Below are 17,820 nucleotides of genomic sequence, written 5' to 3' on the forward strand. Positions count from 1 at the left end.
TTTTTGGTTATTTATCGCTGTTTGCTGAAAGCTTTTCATTTCTGTTTCTGGATAAATTTCCCGTAACTTCCCTGCCAAGTTTTTTAAACTTGTTTTAAATTCTGAAGAAGTTCTTTTTAGATTGATGGGGCTTTTTTGAGGGGTGTGCAGAAGGTCAGGCAGTATGTTGAGGCATAGCTCCCTAGTTTTAGTCTTTTGAATTTGTTACCTTGGTCAGGTCCCAATTTATTCATAATTTTGCCACAGTGGACCTCCACAGAATTTGATTTCAGGCTCTGACGCAGGATTTGAAAGCAAACTTGTAGCTATTCCGATTGTGCAGATAATCTTTTGGTGAGACTTGTATATAAACTGATTAAGCATGGTCTTCTCAAGTTCTCAATTTCTAGCAGCAACTGTAGTAGAAACTTCAGCTATTAATATAACAATGTAATGATATTTTTAATATGGTGGCGCTGCTAACTAATACTACTAATCATTTTAGCAGAAATGCTCAGCTAATACGATTGCAGCATCAGATAGTAGACTAGGGTGGAGAGAGTATCCCAACCTGTTAATATCTGCTGGAGTTCAGCAAGAAATTCAGGACCATTCCAGAGCTTGATGTTTTCAGATTTATTCTAATAAAATAAACATAATGGAAAACAAATGCAAAATAGGATTTTATTTGTATAGCTAATTGAATGAAAATTTCAAAATTATAATTAGCTGCTGAATTTGTTTGCTGTATGAGCCATTTATCTGTCTGTAGAATGTAAACATGGCTTACCTCAGAATTAATTGAGGCTGTTGGCTATTGATGACAATATGAATAGAATGTGTATAGGAACCAGTCTAAGCTTCATTTTTAAGATTTTAGTTGTTATCATTTAATTAGATGTCTTTGCATCTTGAATTTTGTAAGGCAGGGATTCAGTCACAATGTTTACCTTCTGGGAAAAGGAGGTTATGCAGTTTTAGTGCTCTTTCTCATAACACAGTAGTCATAATAATCATTGACAGCCCTCTAGATTTAGAGGGTATTTTTCTGTCTTGTATTAAAATGTACTGACAGTTGGGGCAGTTATAAGCTGTTATGCTTCTATAGTGGGTAAATGTGCCACCTACTGGTGAGATGCTTGAAAGGTTCCCAACTTTGAGCTCTGAACATCCCTCACTCAATGCTACACACTAAGAATGGACACAGGAATGGGGAACTGTTATAGTAACTAATGTATTTTAAGAACAAGAATTGCTGGTAAGTAGCTTATTTTTGATGTGTCAGTTGTTAGTTTTAGCAAAATATTCGAGATGCTAAAATTGAAAACAAAATATTACTAACGTTGTAAATATAAACATTTACTGACATATTCCTGTAACCGTAAGTTTCTAGTAATGTGATGAGTAAAAGTAATGCACTTTATAATTGCCATTCCAATGCAGAATCTGTTTTTAAACATGCAATTTGATGTTTTCCTGTTATAGCTTTTCTTTACAGTTTGGAAATGGTTTTCTTTTTCTTTAAAGTGATAGGATGTTGACGTATCAACTTTCACTTGAATTCTCCTATGCTGAAACTGTCATCCAGATGTGAATAAAACATGTTGTGTGTTAATTTTGGTGTTTCAGGGTTGGGTTTGGATTTCTGCTTGTTTGTTTGTGTTTAAGAAGAAATGCGATGAAAACCTAGTTTTATGTATGGTGCTTCTAAAACACACTAGTGGTTTGTGTTGCTGTTTAGTAGGTGACTCTAGAGACTGACAGAAAGCATAGATGGTTTCTTTGAAGTACAAGTACTGGTTTTCGTTATGACTAATAATACTTATCATCTTAAGCTATTTTTCGTACCTGCTCTCTTTTTTATTTTCGTCTCTACTTTCTGAGTGAAGTTGAGAACACAGCTACTATCTCCCATCAATTCAACCACTTTACATCATCTTCAGTCTTTTCAGATGCATACTTCGCCTTAAAACTTTTGGGATTTGGTTGTTAGTTCATACTTTTCCTCTTTGTTTTTTTGCTGCTGTTTATTCTTGGCTTTGTTTTTTTGCCTGTCTTACTTCTTATCTATCCTATACTTCCTTTTACCCATCAAAAACTTTTTTCTTCTAGGTTCTGTTTTTAAAACAGCTTTAAAGAAATAGGGTTTTCTGCTTGTTATCTATGATGAATGTCTGCATAGATGTATTTTTCTTTATTTTGTCTGTCCTAATGCAAATTGGTCCGAACAGCAACCATCATTTAGTCTGTGTTTTTCTAAGGCACTAATTGGTATTAAGCAAGGGTGATCTTCTGTGTAAAATATTGAGCATTGAGTTAGGAGTGGTTTAATTGTATACGATATGGCCAAAATCACTTCATTCTTTGTTACAGGATAATAGATTTTAGTCAGAGTATTATGAACTTTGTATAACAGCCACTAGAATTTAGCATTTTATTATTTGTACCTTTTTGTCTATAAATTTAAAGCAAAGCATTTGAATAATCAAAAATACAAACAGTTTTTAGATACCCAGGGCTTTAGGACTGTTCCTATTTTTGACATACTTCTGAAGAAAGCCTTCTATTTTGACTGTAAGGGAAGTGTGTCACCTTGGACTTGTAAATAATTTAAACGTATTTATTGCTATTAGTTTAGACAATTTCAGTAGTGATTTTTCCCTATAAGACAACAGGGCACCTACCTTCAAATACTCGTTGCCCTTCCTAATCTGGAATGTTTTATCAGTGATACAAGTTTGTGCTTGTTTAGTGTGTTCCCTCAGTGCTCAGTTCTAGGGCCAGTCCTGTTCAATGTATTTATCAGCAGTCTGGATGCAGGAGTTGAATGTACTGTGAGCAAGTTTGCTGATGATAGGAAACTGGGAGGTGCCATTGACTCTCTTGAGGGGCAGGAGGCCTTGCAGAGGGATCTGGATAGACTGGAGCATTGGGCAATCGTGGATGGGATGAAATTTAACAAGTCAAAATGCTGGATTCTGTATCTGGGATGGAGTAGTGCTGGGGACAAGTATAAACGGGGAGGGGAGTGGCTGGAGAGCAGCCCTGTGGAAAGGGATCTGGGGGTGCTGATCGGCAACAGGCTCAATAGGAGCCACCAGTGTGTGCCCTGGCAGCCAAGGGGGCAAACCTTGTCCTGGGGGGCATCAAACATGGCAGAACCAGTTGGTCAAAAGGGACAATTTTCCTGCTCTTGTTCAGCATTGGTGCAGCCTCACCTTGAGTACTGTGTGCAGTTCTGGGCCCCACCATTTAAGAAGGATGTGAAGGTCCTTGAATGCATCCAGAGGAGGTCAACAAAGCTGGTGAAGGGACTGCAGGGCACGTGTGTGAGTGAGGAGTGACTGAGGACACTGGGTTTGTCTAGTCTGAAGAGAAGGCGGCTGAGGGGTGACCTCATTACTGTCTGCAGCTTCCTGAGGAGGGGAACTGGAGGGGGAGGTGCTGAGTTCTTCTCCCTGGTATCTAGTGACAGGACACATTGCAGTGGTTCAAAGCTGCCCCAGAGTAGGTTTAGATTGGACATTAGGAAACATTTCTTTACTGAGAGTGTGTTCAAACCCTGGAACAGGCTCCCAATAGATGTGGTTGATGGCCCAGGCCTGTCAGTGTTGAACAGGCATTTGGACAATGCCCTTAACAACATGCTTTAACTTTTGGTCAACCCTGAAGTGACCAGGCAGTTGAACTAGATGATTGTCGTAGGTTCCTTCCTACTGAAATGTTCTCCTCTAGTCTAGTCTTTACTAGTTGTTCTGATTCAGATTACTTCATTCTGCATTATAGAATGTACTCCATAATTTTTAGATTTCTTTTACACATGTAAATCAGTAGTCATTGTTAACATGTAATATATCTATAATAGACATGTTTTCCTAGAAAGCTTATGTGAAATGCATTTATTTTCCAAGCAATTTAATCTCAAAATTGCTTGTCGCCTAGCAGTATGTTTGCGGTTGTGTTGTTTTTGGAGGGTTTTTTTGTTTGGTTTGGTTTGGTTTTTTGTTGCCCTTTTTTTTTGTTTTTGTTTTGTTTTCTTTTTTTCCTTTTTATCTGCTTTTAAGTTCAGAGAGTAGTTAAAGTAGGTAATAGGAGCTTTGGGGCACTGTCTGAAGGTGTTCAAATGTTTAGTGCTTCTGTGTTTAGACTGAATTTCATCAGTGGTAAAAATGCAATTTAAACATAAAAAATAGGAGGTATTTTCATCTCCCTACCATATTGCAAAGCATGAGTTATATATGGCTTCAAAAAGATAATTTTTCTGACTTACTACTTCCAAAGGCTAAGTACATAAGTATTTCATCCTCAGGGTTTGTTGTACTAGGGTTCACGTCCCAACTATGAATACTTTACCTCCACCAAAAGTTTTCTCGCAATAATAGCTTCACTTGAAATGTCCAGTTGGAAAGGCCTTAAGCAAGGATAACCAGTACTCAAGAGTCCCTCTGTTTTCTAGGGCAAAGTAAAGAATTGTGACAGGCACTGTGAAAGTTTCACTTTCAGCTCTTACAGTGCAGCAGACTTTTTTTTTTTCCCCTCTCTGATGATACAAGAAATTGCTTATATGCCATTTTTTTTTCCTCTTCATTTGGCCAGTAATTCTATGAGACTCCAGCTGACTGCTCTTGTTTGCTGTAAGACAGGTGGCAACATGATTATGTAGCTACAAGTTATTGCCCTGTGGTCTCCTAAGGGGTTGGTTTGCCAGTCCATGCTTAACTGCATGCTCTGTTATGTAGCTCCTGTTGCTACATCAGGTATGGATTTGGAGCAGGTTTAGCCTCTGGTGATTTTTAAGGAGAACTGTTTTATCTCCCTAAGATTATCTTGCTCTGTTCTTCTAGAGTTTTCTGGGTCTTGTGGTTGGCTATTTGCAGTTTGCTCTCTGTTTGCCCTAATAGAAGTCCAAGGCTAGCAAAGAATGCTAATAGTGTTTATTTAGAGTTCTGTAAACACAACTAAGAAAAGGCGAGATGACTTTTGAGAAGGAATAGGCATGGGTGCTGTATATCTGAGGGTGAACTCTTGGAATTTTTTTAATGAACCAAATAGGAAACATTTAATTTGATGAATGAATGTGTGGTGTTTTTAGTTCAAGGTTATTCATCTGCATGTTAAAAAGCTACCTATTCACAGCCATGTAGTGTTGAAGGTACCGTCCCAGTGCTACAGAGTAATGTTCAGATCTGCCATATACTTAAGGTGTAAGCAAGTACATTTGAAGTCTACCACTGTACATTGAATGAAAGATGTCGTGCTTCTTCTGTTCCCTGTAATATCTATCATCCTCACTTGTATGACAACTGAATGACATGAAAAACAATTTTTCCTTTGTTATGCTGCAGCATAACGTGCATGGATTTTCAAATTTAAGTATCAGTACAGAACTTTGTTAATAAGGCTAAAAGTTATTAGAAAATTAAATGGTTTTGTTCTTTTTTCCTTTTTCTTCTTCCCTTTTTAAGGGTGGTAGGCACGTTGATTATGTGGTGGATCAGGTTGTGGGCAAACTGATAGAAGTGGTGAAAAAGAAGAATAAAGCTGGAGTTTCTGTGAAACCATTTCAGGCAAGTAACTTTATACAAAAATACTGAAAGAGATGGATGTGGTAATTTTGTTGAGTAAATTGGTTTCTATGTTTTCAACAGGTGAAGAATCATATATGGGTTTTTGTTAATTGCTTGATTGAAAACCCATCATTTGATTCCCAGACAAAGGAAAACATGACATTGCAGCCTAAAAGTTTTGGGTCCAAGTGCCAGCTATCCGAGAAGTTTTTTAAAGCAGTAAGTAAAGAGTATTTTTTACATTTCTGTGAAGCAGGAATTGACATACTGGATCAAGTGTATGTATGTTATGTAGTAGAAGAATAATTAGTGCATTATGATACCCTAGTGACATTTATCATACTATGAAAATGGGGTGGAGGAACTTTGGTTCATTCTCTGGCCTTGTGTACATAGCAGTTTTTAAAATTCAGAGGATATTGAGAAACTGTGTTAGATCAGCGAATTAAAATTGGAAGATAAGAGTCTACTGTGTGAAGCTTTACTTTTCTCATCCACAATTCTGATCTGTTGCTTATAGGCCTCCAACTGTGGTATTATAGAGAGTATTTTGAACTGGGTCAAATTTAAGGCACAAACTCAGCTGAACAAAAAATGTTCATCAGTGAAACACAGTAAAATCAAGGGCATTCCGAAACTGGATGACGCTAATGATGCTGGTAAGAGCACTTATTTTTAATGTCTTTAACATTTCATAGATTTTTCACAGACATCATCTTTCAAGTTTTCTAAACTCTCTAGAGCTGTAGTTAAAGTGTGATGGTGAGTTTGATATTAGGAACATTGTCCTCTCTAGGGTAGAGAATTAATAATACTGAACAGAAGTGGCAGTCTAATTCCATATTGAAAGAGTGTGTGTTTTCTAATTGTGTTTTCCAGCTAAATAGTATTACCAGTATTCTATTTTGGAGGTGGCTAGTCTTGACCTTTCTAATATAAAAAGATCAGAATCTTTATAGGGTCACAAGCTATAGGAAGTAGATCAGATGGTGTGGAGACCTGAGGGAATGGGTCAAGAGACTTTTTTTCATGAGACTTTAAATGCCATTAGGTTACTGTCTGGGGATATAGGGCGAACTGGCAATCTCTGCTGGCGTGCTTCCCAGCACAGATAAGAATCAGGATCAGCTGGCAATCTTTGTGCCAATAGCAATGGGATGGGAGTTGTCCTTGAATTACCTGAGGGGCACATATGACTAAAGAGCTTGAAATGTTGCCAGTCTATGTTAATGTTACTTGATTTTTAATACATCCTTACATTAAGTAAACATAGAGAAATTGCAGTGAAGTAGGTGAATGGGTTAACTAGGTAAAAGCACGTAAGGATGGTAAAGAGGCTTTTTTTTTCAGCTTCAAGTGTTCAAGTCAAAGATGACTTGGTGAGATAGTGAGTTCCATTTTATTTTCCTCCCTTTCTTTTTGATTTCTTGAACTCGGGTTATTTTTTTTTATTATTAAGTTTTCTTCAGTATTGTATTATTTTTCCAGTTATTCAGATGTCATATTTTGCCTCAAAAGTTGATAATCGTGTCTCCTTTAACTTTTGTTTGCCTGTGGAATTTGTATTCCTTAGTCAGATGCATGCTCCTGGTATTTTTCATGCCTATAAGATCATGCGCTTGGAGAAATGCTGTGTTTTTATGGATGTCAAGCCTAGTGCTCATAAATAACATCACTAATGATTTTGGATACACTTTCTTCATAGTTCTGTTTTAGCTCAGCTTTAGAGACTGGGCTTCAAAATCACTTCTTAGTCAGTTTTTTTAACTATGGGTGAAGGGATGGAAGAACCTCGAACAGGGGATCTAATAAAATATTACATTGCTTTTCACCCTGAAACTTCCTCAGCTAAGAAAGCATGTAGGGATTAATCTGGGCTCAGCACCAATGCTTAAAGTTTCCCATGGCTTGGATCCCTATTACCCTGGTATTTCTCTACTGCCTTTTAGTCTTGTATGGGGAGCAGGAAATCTGCATCTCCCAAGGAGACTTACCCAGGTATTGGTTTATTGAAGATCTGGAACATGCTATATTTTTCACATTGAAGGCATTACACATTTGGGGTGGGCCCTCAGGAAGGCAGAGAGGCATTCAGTTTCTGAATACAATGTTTGTTGTCAAATTCACACTTGGCCTGACTTTCTGAAGTGTTTATATATTCTGACAGAGATGTTTTAAGTTGGAGGATCACAACTAATACATTTAGTAAAAAGTTCTTTAGTCCTTTCTTTCTAGAGACTGAAGGTACCATATGGATAATTTGTTTGCTCTTGAAAATCAATAGGAAATTTTTGTTCCTTTTGCACAAGAAGTAAGCTAGTATTATAATCAGGACCTCTGATCTCAATAAAAAGCTCCTTTAATTGAGAAAGGGCAGAAGGTGATACAGAAGACTTACTCCAGTATGGCTGAGCATGTGTGTTTGTTGCTTGTTAGCTGGTGACTGCATCTGACTGAAAACTTGATGTTTCTTAACATAAGGGAAAAGGAAGTGCTGGTGTAATGGAAATTCTTTAAAGTACACGCTAGGGAACTATCAATGTTTCTTTTTGTCTTTGGGATCTTAAAAGAAACGATGGGGATTCTTAGTTCAGGCGAAGTAAGGGCTACACATGTTCTTTCTGTGTTTGAGAAATGATAATCAATTCTTCTAGGTCCAAAAAATTCAGCTCTTTGCTATATGGATGTTTGCCATGAATGTGCACGTGACTAAGCATATTATGAAGAGTTACACAGTTATGAATAGTCTTTTCAAAATAATTTCAGACCTCCACATAAGGTGGAGAAAAAGTTTAACTGGTGCATGAGGAGATAGTTTCAGTGAGATTGCTTCAGGACATTCCATACATCTCACACAGAGATTATCTGTAATCTGGCAGCAAAATATAGGAGTCTTATTTGATGTAGTTGTGTTTCAGGACAAATAAATATTTGTAAGGATCCTAGGAACTGCACTTCCATAAGCACCCTAGAGGGTGCTTATGTTTGCAGATGAGGGAGCAGGTTCGGCTTTGGTTTCTAATAGCGGGTGCCATTTGTTGGACTGAAGTAGTCCAGTGCAGCTGGGAGGGAATAGTGTCTGGCCACAGAACCATCTGGCTTTAATTCTCCCTGTCATTTTTAGCTTTTATTTTTACTTCAGGAGTGAATTTTTAACTGAGGTCCAGCATCCATAGGTTTCTTGGGTTCCAGATACCACTGAGTTTTTGAATCAATACCAATTAATGCTTAGGAATAGGAGAGAAATGTATCTGTACTGTAATGTACTTGCTGCAGATTTCCTCTCCCACTGAAAAGAAGGAGGTACTGAGTCCTATTCCTGATAATTCACACTTTCTTGAGATCTTGGTAAGGTGTATATATATATTTCTATGGCTTGTTAGAGGAGAAGGGCTAGAAATGAAATGAAAAATAAAGAACCAGGAATACGAATATAGGATTGTAAAGGAGCAGCTAGATTACTAAATCTGGTGAAGCATAAAAGCGTTCTTTGAACCTCCCAGTTCATGTAGTTTTCTGTTTTAGTTCTTTAGAGCTGTGTTCAGGAAAATACCTGGCACATTGTGTTTCCATGAAATGTATTGCTAATGATTGCATCCATTCCAGAAGAAAGTGCACCTGGATGACATTCGGATGTGTTTTCTGCAGTTCATTTAGGCTCTTATATATTCTAAAACAGCAGACTAGTATTCTTCTTGGTATTTGGGTCCCACCTTCCTGACAGCATGGTAGCTATTGACACCCTTTTATACAGTGTGAATAGCTGCCTAATTTAGATTATATTAAATCATATGTCTGATTCAGAAGAGCAAAGCTGTTAAATGTAAGTTCTGTGTAATAGGAAGTGCAGGGTTGGTTTTACCTACCAGGTAAAGGCAAATGAAGGTACCTATTTTACATGCCAATATATGCGAAACTGTCTTACTAAGAGTGGGTGAAACTCAACCACCTTGAAGATTTTTGCTGTCTTTCCTACCACTTGACCTTGATAAAATAACGAAACTGCTTAATGAGCATTTTTACCCTTGAAAAGGGTAGGTTCTTTTTTGAACCTGCTTATTATTTAGAACATTTATTCAACTATTACAGTTGTAATGAACAGAACAGACATGTCATGCCAGTTTTGAGCACACTGGACACACAGGCATTGAAATACAATGTGTCTTGTAGAATCAAAATCACACTATTAATAAAGATTTTTTTTCTGTTCAAGAAATTTCTGAGAGCGTATAATAAGTGTAAATGTTCTGGTCTTTAGAGCTTTTCTGTCAAGTAGTTCTTACAGTTGCCTGGCTTCAGCCAATTGACAGTAAAAAAAGAACCCCCTCAAAAATGTAATTTAATTACTTATGAAAATTCACTCTGAAGAAAGGGAAAATGCAGAATGGGAAATAACTCTTGTATATAACTCAAGGCATGTGTAACGTATATAAGAAATTAGCAACTAGAAAAATGAAATGGTAAAGGTTCAAAAGCAATCTGTCTTTTCTTTTTGAGCTGACTTGTGGGGACCATTATGTAAGATACATCACCATTGCATCCTATTTTGTCTATTTAGCTCCTTGTCCATAGCAATCAATAGTGTATTGATAAGGATGCGGAGGGCCATCCCTAAAAATAGAAATTCAGCCTATTTAAATTACCTGATGTAGAGTATTAACAACTGATTCAATTGTATTTCTGTTATTTGAGTTTGAAAGTTACACTTTTCTGTTTTTTTTTGGCTTACTTCTACTTCTTCCTGGACTTCAGGTGGCAAACATTCCTTGGATTGCACATTAATATTAACAGAAGGAGACTCTGCCAAATCTTTAGCCGTCTCTGGCTTAGGTGTTATTGGTAGAGACAGATATGGAGTATTCCCGCTCAGGGGTAAAATTCTCAATGTTCGAGAAGCTTCTCACAAACAGGTAAGTAGTCTTGTCATCTCCTTTTAGCTGACAAATGGATGTCTCCCGTTTATTTTTAATTTCTAGGATTGGATCTTCATATTTTAATATTTTTTTTTCATTAAAAGCTTGTGGCTGGGATTTCATGAAGTACCAGCTACTGTAAAGCAGCAGCAGCAGCATTACCCCATTGCATTACTTCTACTGTCCTTTGTACTTAGTCTGTAATAAGAGTTGTGTCGCAGATGCTCTTAGTAACAGTGGAAAGAGAAGACAGTTTTGTGAGATGACTTTTTGTTACACAAACTTTTGTCCCCGCCTTCTGGATCCAATGGGCTCTGGCTGTAGAGCAGAAATGGAGTGGTGTAGTCTTGAGAACTTACATATACAGAAGAAATATTTACAAGTGTGAAGGCTGCAAGGGGACTGGGAATAAAAAGATTCTGAAGTTGAGGTAGGGTGCATTGAAAAAATGGCTATAAAACTCAGCTAAAATGGGATGTTTCTGAATTTCTGCTTTTAACACTGACTGTGAAGATATCTTTTTTAAAATACAGATTATGGAAAATGCAGAAATAAACAACATAATCAAGATAGTTGGACTACAGTACAAGAAAAGCTATGAAGATCCAGAATCTCTGAAAAGTTTGAGATATGGAAAAATTATGATCATGACAGATCAGGTTAGTCTGAAATTCACAGGTTTTAATATACAGAGCTTCTTAAAATGTGTTTTGCCGCCATGCGGTAGGTTACATTTTTGTGCATTATAACCTTCCTCTGTGTTATGACAATATGGATTTATTCAGAGGGAATCTCTAATGTATGAGCTTTCTTTATGGGAACAATTTATTTCTGTGTTGTTTCGGTTACTCCAAATGAAAAAATGAACTTTGCTGCACAGTGGCAGAGATGCCAGAGTAATAATAAAAAACATATGTAAACAAGAATGCTTTTGATAACTCAAAAATATATTGAAAGTAAGTACAAAATGGAACAGTAGATGAGGTAGTAATGCTGGGAAGTCAGGGAGATACTGGAATTCAGGCACTAATGTTTGGATAATAATCATTAAGCGTGTGTCTGTTGTTCAGATTTAAAAGTCTAGGAAACCTACGCTTTCGATACTTGTGAAACTTTGTTATTTTTTCTCAGACAAGTTGAACTATCAAGCATCTTAACGCCAATGAGAGCTGTGGGCTAGGAAGCTGTGGCTTTCTTCCACAAAGATTCAGCCCCATAGTGTCTGAGAGCTGTCTAGCTCACAAAGAAGTCATGCCACAGGCAAAGAATCCTTTGGGTTTCAACTGTGCCCTTGTCTTGGAAGAACTGATGTATTAGCTCAGGGATAGTGCCATTCACAGGTGGCTTTTTTATACCCAGGTCCAGTTTGGAATTCAAATTAAAACTAACTGTTCCCTTCTATGTTTTCTGTCAACAGACATTGTTTTGATGTATTGAGGGCAGTGAGTGGGTTTTTTTGGTGGTTTTGGGAGATCCGACATTTTGTAAGATTACCTCATGTTTTAATGTTTTGATTTAGGATCAGGATGGATCTCACATAAAAGGTTTGTTGATCAATTTTATTCATCACAATTGGCCATCACTGTTGAAACATGGGTTTCTTGAGGAATTCATCACTCCTATTGTAAAGGTATGTGTTCTATTAATGAGATTTCATTTATTACTTATGATGCAACAGAAAAGTTGATTAGGGTTTTTTTTGTGTTTTGTTTGTTTGTTTGTTTTTTGTCTTTTTTTTTTAAAGGCAAGCAAAAATAAGCAAGAACTTTCATTCTATAGTATTCCTGAATTTGATGAGTGGAAGAAACATATGGAGAATCATAAAGCATGGAAGATAAAATACTACAAAGGTTTGTTTAAAAACAAATAAGTGGACCTCATCAATCTAAAAATACATAATCAATGGGTGCTATGAAGTTTTATTTGTAGCTGTTTTCATGATAGTATTTTCTCTAATGATTTTATAATATTCCCAGTAAAATAAAAGGGGTAAAAGAATAAAATTTAGATTTTGAATATGGAGTCATTTTTTTTTATTGTACAGGTTTGGGTACCAGCACTGCTAAAGAAGCAAAAGAATATTTTGCTGACATGGAGAGACATCGGATCTTATTTCGATATGCTGGTCCTGAAGATGATGCTGCCATTACGCTGGTAAGAACTAGAAAAGTGCTTCTATATGATACATTGTAGTTTCCATTGCTTACTGAAAGTGTCACATGAGAGGTAGTCCTAACAGTTTGTTGTTTGGGTTTTTTTTGTTTGGTTGGTTGGTTTCTGATGGGGTTGTTTTGTTTTGGGTATGGTGTTGTTTTTTTTTTTTTTCTTTGCCTGTTGTTTCCCTTTTTTTTTTTTTTTTAATTAACTGGAAAAAAATATTTTTGAGGAGAAAGAAGCTGTCAGAAAATATTTTCAATTTTGGAATAAGAGCTTTGTCCACACTACAAAATCATATCTACCTTCTGCTTAGTAGCTTTGATCAGTTTTGTGTGGTGTGGATATCAAGGGACTTTATATTCAGATTTGCTTTTAAAGACAGACATGTAAAAAAGTATTCTCAGTATGGCAATGGAGCCCGAACAAATGATGTTTCACATCCACTTAGAGATCTGAATTTCGTTACCGAGCAAGTAAGATCAGATAAATACTGTTTATTAATTGAAGACATCAGTGTGGCATATGTGTATTCATACATGTGTTCTACATATTTGAATTTGAAATCTTTTACGTAGTTGCGTGCCGAAAATTACTTGTGTTTCAAAGAGAGCTTGTGGAAATATAAAGGATATACTGTCTGGAAATAAACTACTTTGTCAAGAAATGTTTCACCTTCTATCTACTTTAATTCACTATTTTAATTGTAGGTGATATTATAGAGAAAAAGGGTTAGGAGAGAAAAAAAAATGGGCAAATATCCATTTTAAACAAAACAACTTTTTCCTTATATTGTGGATCTAGTAAAATGCTGTGTTTTTACTAGCGGAAAGATACAGTAGGTATCTGTTCAAGAAAACCAGCCTGATGTGTCAGAAGTTATTTGTACCACTCATTTTATTTCTGTCAAAGATGCACTTAAATACAATCCATGTACGTGGTTCCCCATCCCAGAGAAATGTGTTCATCTAGATGGAAAAGGAGTCTGTATATATACATTAGACCAATTAGTGGAGAGACCCTGAACTCCCTCATTAAAATTCTGAGCTCTGTTTCTGCAAATAGACCCCCATATACAGGCTGGTATCTGGGGCCATATAGCCTGTTACAGCTGGTCCTCACTGTTATCTAAAATGGTATTCTGTCAGTTTGGGTTCGAGCTACTCATAACTGTAACACTGGCAACAGCTACTGACTAGTACTGGAGCTGTTAACAGCAGTTTGGCTTCTACTCCTCGCCTCCTGCCTATAGCTATAATCCCAGCCCTGAGTTTACCTCTGGGCATAGGTGGTGTAAGATTATAGCCCCTACTGGGCCTCGCGATAACTGTAATCAAGGAAAACAAAATTATTTCATGCAGGAAATCCTTCAGCAATCTGAAGAAGTCTTTTGCTAGAAAATGCAGTCTTAGAATAACAGTTTTAAGTGGAGAAAGAAAAAAACCTTTTTTATTCAAGAATAATTTTTATTAAATTTTTTGTTCTATTAATTCTAATTTGGGTCTATTAAAATAATTTTTATGCTGATTTAGCTCTTGGTCATTTGTCAGTTCAGCAGTCCAGAAAAACTATAGTTACACTGCAGGGACCCAGAAGAAAATTGTAAGAATTCAGTTGTGTTTTTACAGAAGCCTAATCTTAAGCATTCAGATGTCTGACTTTGTGAATTGTCAAGCTTTGTTCACAAAGGAAGTCAATCCAATGCAAAACAGGTTGATATCATTTAGTCCCTTTCTCAGAGAGTAAGTTACTAAGGTTTACTGTTCATTATGTAATACCATGGTCTCCAAGAAAATGAAACTACTCATTGAGCTCTCTTGGAATGCTCCAGGTAGAGTCCTTTAAAAAAGATAGTGCTGCTGGCTATAGTTTTATGCAGGGGAATGGTTGAAACTGGGACATGATGGAGTCTGTATATGCTATTCCTTGAGGAAAAAAGAGGTAATACTTCAATAACTCATAAAATTTTACCAAAGTAGTTGAAATTCTGTTTAAACCACAGATTCAGATTTTATGTATTCTTCTCAGTCTTCTGGAGAAGAAACTCACTGGAGGGGAACTCTGTTTCTGTAACAGGACAGTCTTTGAGAACATTCCTGTCTCTCTTGCAGTGATAAGTTGTTGCTCTAAAGTGATGCCTTATCATCATGAAGACTAAGGCTCTCAGTCAGCAGACCTAAATTCCGGCTTAGTCTTTTCATGAAGTGTCAATTTTGTCAAGTTGTCATTTAAGAGGACCAGAGCCAGCCACTCAAGAACAGCTACAAATTACTGGCATTCTGTGGCTGACAGAGCAAAGAGGGCATGGAGAGGACAAGAAGAGTGGAGCATTTTTTCTAATACCTTCAGTTAATTTTCTTGATGACAGCTGGTTATAATTCAGTCTAAATGATGAACCCAACATTAAAATTATTTGGGGAAGGATCCCAACACCTTTCAATTTCTGTATCAAAGGACAACTCTGACGTGAAGCGAGGAATAAGAATGTTAAGATTTGTCTGAGTATTTACAGATTTCAGGAAAATAATGTAAACCTAAATTACTGTCAGTGAGAGATCTGTCAGTTTGAAAAACCTTGTGTAACCATGTCCAAAAGGTCATATGCTTGTACTGCTGCTTAAATGTAAACATTAGTTATGTGGATTATCTTGTCCAAGTAAGCATTACTGAACAGTTCATCAGATGGTGCAGTACACTTAAAATTCTGACTAAAGTAAAGTACATTTACAGAAACACATATAGGCTGATAATTTAGCGTACTTGGAATTTTTTCAGGCCTTCAGTAAGAAGAAGATTGATGACCGAAAAGAATGGTTAACAAACTTCATGGAGGATAGGCGACAGCGTCGGCTACATGGCCTTCCCGAGGTGAGTCCTAAATAATGGTAATAAATCTGGTGGGTGAGCTTTCAATGTAATGTAGTTTTTGTATTGAATGAATAATGTATGTGTTTTTTTTCAGCAATTTTTATATGGTACAGCAACAAAACATTTGACTTACAATGACTTCATTAACAAGGAGTTGATCCTTTTCTCAAATTCAGACAATGAGAGATCTATTCCTTCCCTTGTTGATGGTAAGCTGATAATTCATTAAGATTTGTTGGAACATTCCTTTTTTATTGTTGTTTTTTCAGCCTGTGCTTTGTATTGCAAATCAATGCGTTCAAGTAGAGAAAGAAGAACTTTTATATTTTGTTTGTTATCATACATATGCTAAAGAATTGCCGTATTTCTTCTGTGAAGAAGTCTGAGCTGTTCCTGTGCAGCCTTTTTACTTAACCAGACCTATTCCCTAGACCATGCAAGTGCTTTGTTTCTAATCAAACTGTCAGAGAAAACAAGTCTTTTAAGTACTCAAAATAATTAAAATTCAAGTCGGCAGGTGAGCGCAGATGAATATGCAAATGTTTTTTCCCTTCAGTCTTATGCCACAGGCAGTGTTTTAGTGGTTACTGACTTTTCCTGTAATCTTGTTAGAGTTCTGTCAATCAGGTTTGCTAAGTCTCTCCTTGCGATAGTGTGAGCATTAGAGAAGCAGCTTGCTACACTACAGCTTCATTTGTAAAACTATCTGCAGACAACATGAGCAGGAATTTCTGCCTATATTATTGACAGTATGCATATGCTTACTAAGATAAAGAAAAAAAGGCCCTGAGATTTCACACGGATAAAAAACCCCACATTTATCTCCACTTTCAAGTGCATTTTTTGTAGTGAAGGTGGTCAGCCTTCTTGTCACTACAGGCTCCTGTCAAAATATTCGTGCAGCAAGAGCTTTTTACATTTTAGATGAGAAAGTGGGATAGTTCACAGGTGGATAGGGGTAGTAGCTTCCTGGTTGGATGGATGTCCAGCTCTGCTGCAGAATGAGGCTGGTTAAGCATACAGGTACATCTCTAGGGAATCAAAGAATGTCAGCCTCTGCTTCACCTTCTCCAGACTTAGTTCCTTGCATAGTTGGGTACTTGGATTGACTGGCAGTCTCTATGCAAGCATTTCAAAGTTTATTGCTCTGGAGCAAGATTCTCCGTAGAGCTGCATGTTTCAAAGGGTCATTGTTCTTTAAAACATACTCTACCCTGACTGCTTTCTCAGAAACAGCAGAATGGTTTTACTGAAACTTAAAATAAAGAGTGAACTCGCAGTAGATAACTGTTCATTTGAAGTACTCTAAGATTGTGTCTACAGAAGTGTAAGAAAACGAGTAGGGAACATATTTATTTATTTATATATTTTTATGTGTGTATGAAACAGAATGTATGTATATTATGTGTATATATAGTTGCTATCAGTGATACACATATATATAACACTCTAATATGTAATATACATTATACACATCTAGTATGTACAGTTTTGTACATGTAATAGTTCACAAATCATATATGTATAATTGCTATTAGTGTTTCTGCCAACTTTGACTGCAATTCTGCATTCTGGGTATGGGTATGTGAACTGTTCAGCAGGTATGGTACTCTAGCAATGTTGTTTATTTTCTTCAGTATCATTGGGTGATATATAACAGGCTAGTCTGGTAGCAAATCTCAGAAAAAAAAAAGAAGAGGAAGGAACATATTTGCTGTCTTCTCATAGTTACTGTTTACCACTTCTACCCCTTGTTGATTCTCCTGTGTTAAGGAAATCCTCTAAGAAATCCTCAATAGATTTTTGGTAGGAAAACATGATGCAGACCCATTGTAAATAAAATTGGATGTTATGTATTTCAATTACTTAGAGATCGGAGTCAGTGTTTTTTTATTAGTTTCCTTCTCTTACATTTGAACCAGGTTAGCAATAGTAACAGGTAGCAATAGTTTAGTGCATTTCAGAAATTTTTGTGAATTAAAGCGCTGAGTAGACCCTAAGCACTGGTTATCAGTTCTAGAGGGCATGCAGAAAAAATGTTGTGATCCCTTCCACACAGATGTTGTACTTAAAGTGTACCTAAACAATAAAAATAAATCAGCAGATCAAAGAGACTGGCTTCTTTCTTTAAAAGATCTAAAAGAGAGAAAAATAACATATTTTTGTTGAATTTTAAGGAGTATTTGAGAATTTCACACAAAAAATAAAATTTCAGAGTGCTTTAATATATATGTAAGCTACAGTTACAGTTGTCACTGCTAAATTTGTTTTGATATTCTTGGGAAAAAGATTTTACTGATGAGGCTGGAAAGAAACAACCTTTATCTGAGGATAAAGTT

General features: G+C 36.5%; 1 protein-coding gene across 2 annotated transcripts in view; it reads left to right on the forward strand.

The window, feature by feature from the left end:
* TOP2B (DNA topoisomerase II beta) overlaps nucleotides 1-17,820 on the forward strand; it is a 64,853-nt gene that overhangs the window by 27,915 nt on the left and 19,118 nt on the right. For both annotated transcript variants that reach the window (XM_065832334.2, XM_065832335.2), the window contains exons 9-18: nucleotides 5,445-5,546; nucleotides 5,628-5,765; nucleotides 6,067-6,205; nucleotides 10,299-10,456; nucleotides 10,993-11,118; nucleotides 11,979-12,089; nucleotides 12,204-12,309; nucleotides 12,504-12,613; nucleotides 15,389-15,481; nucleotides 15,576-15,690. In XM_065832334.2, coding sequence (XP_065688406.1) covers nucleotides 5,445-5,546; nucleotides 5,628-5,765; nucleotides 6,067-6,205; nucleotides 10,299-10,456; nucleotides 10,993-11,118; nucleotides 11,979-12,089; nucleotides 12,204-12,309; nucleotides 12,504-12,613; nucleotides 15,389-15,481; nucleotides 15,576-15,690 — 1,198 coding nt within the window. The remainder of the gene's footprint in view (nucleotides 1-5,444; nucleotides 5,547-5,627; nucleotides 5,766-6,066; nucleotides 6,206-10,298; nucleotides 10,457-10,992; nucleotides 11,119-11,978; nucleotides 12,090-12,203; nucleotides 12,310-12,503; nucleotides 12,614-15,388; nucleotides 15,482-15,575; nucleotides 15,691-17,820) is intronic.

This window comes from Patagioenas fasciata, chromosome 2, assembly GCF_037038585.1.
Source record: "Patagioenas fasciata isolate bPatFas1 chromosome 2, bPatFas1.hap1, whole genome shotgun sequence".
NCBI classification, from domain to species: Eukaryota; Metazoa; Chordata; class Aves; order Columbiformes; family Columbidae; genus Patagioenas; species Patagioenas fasciata.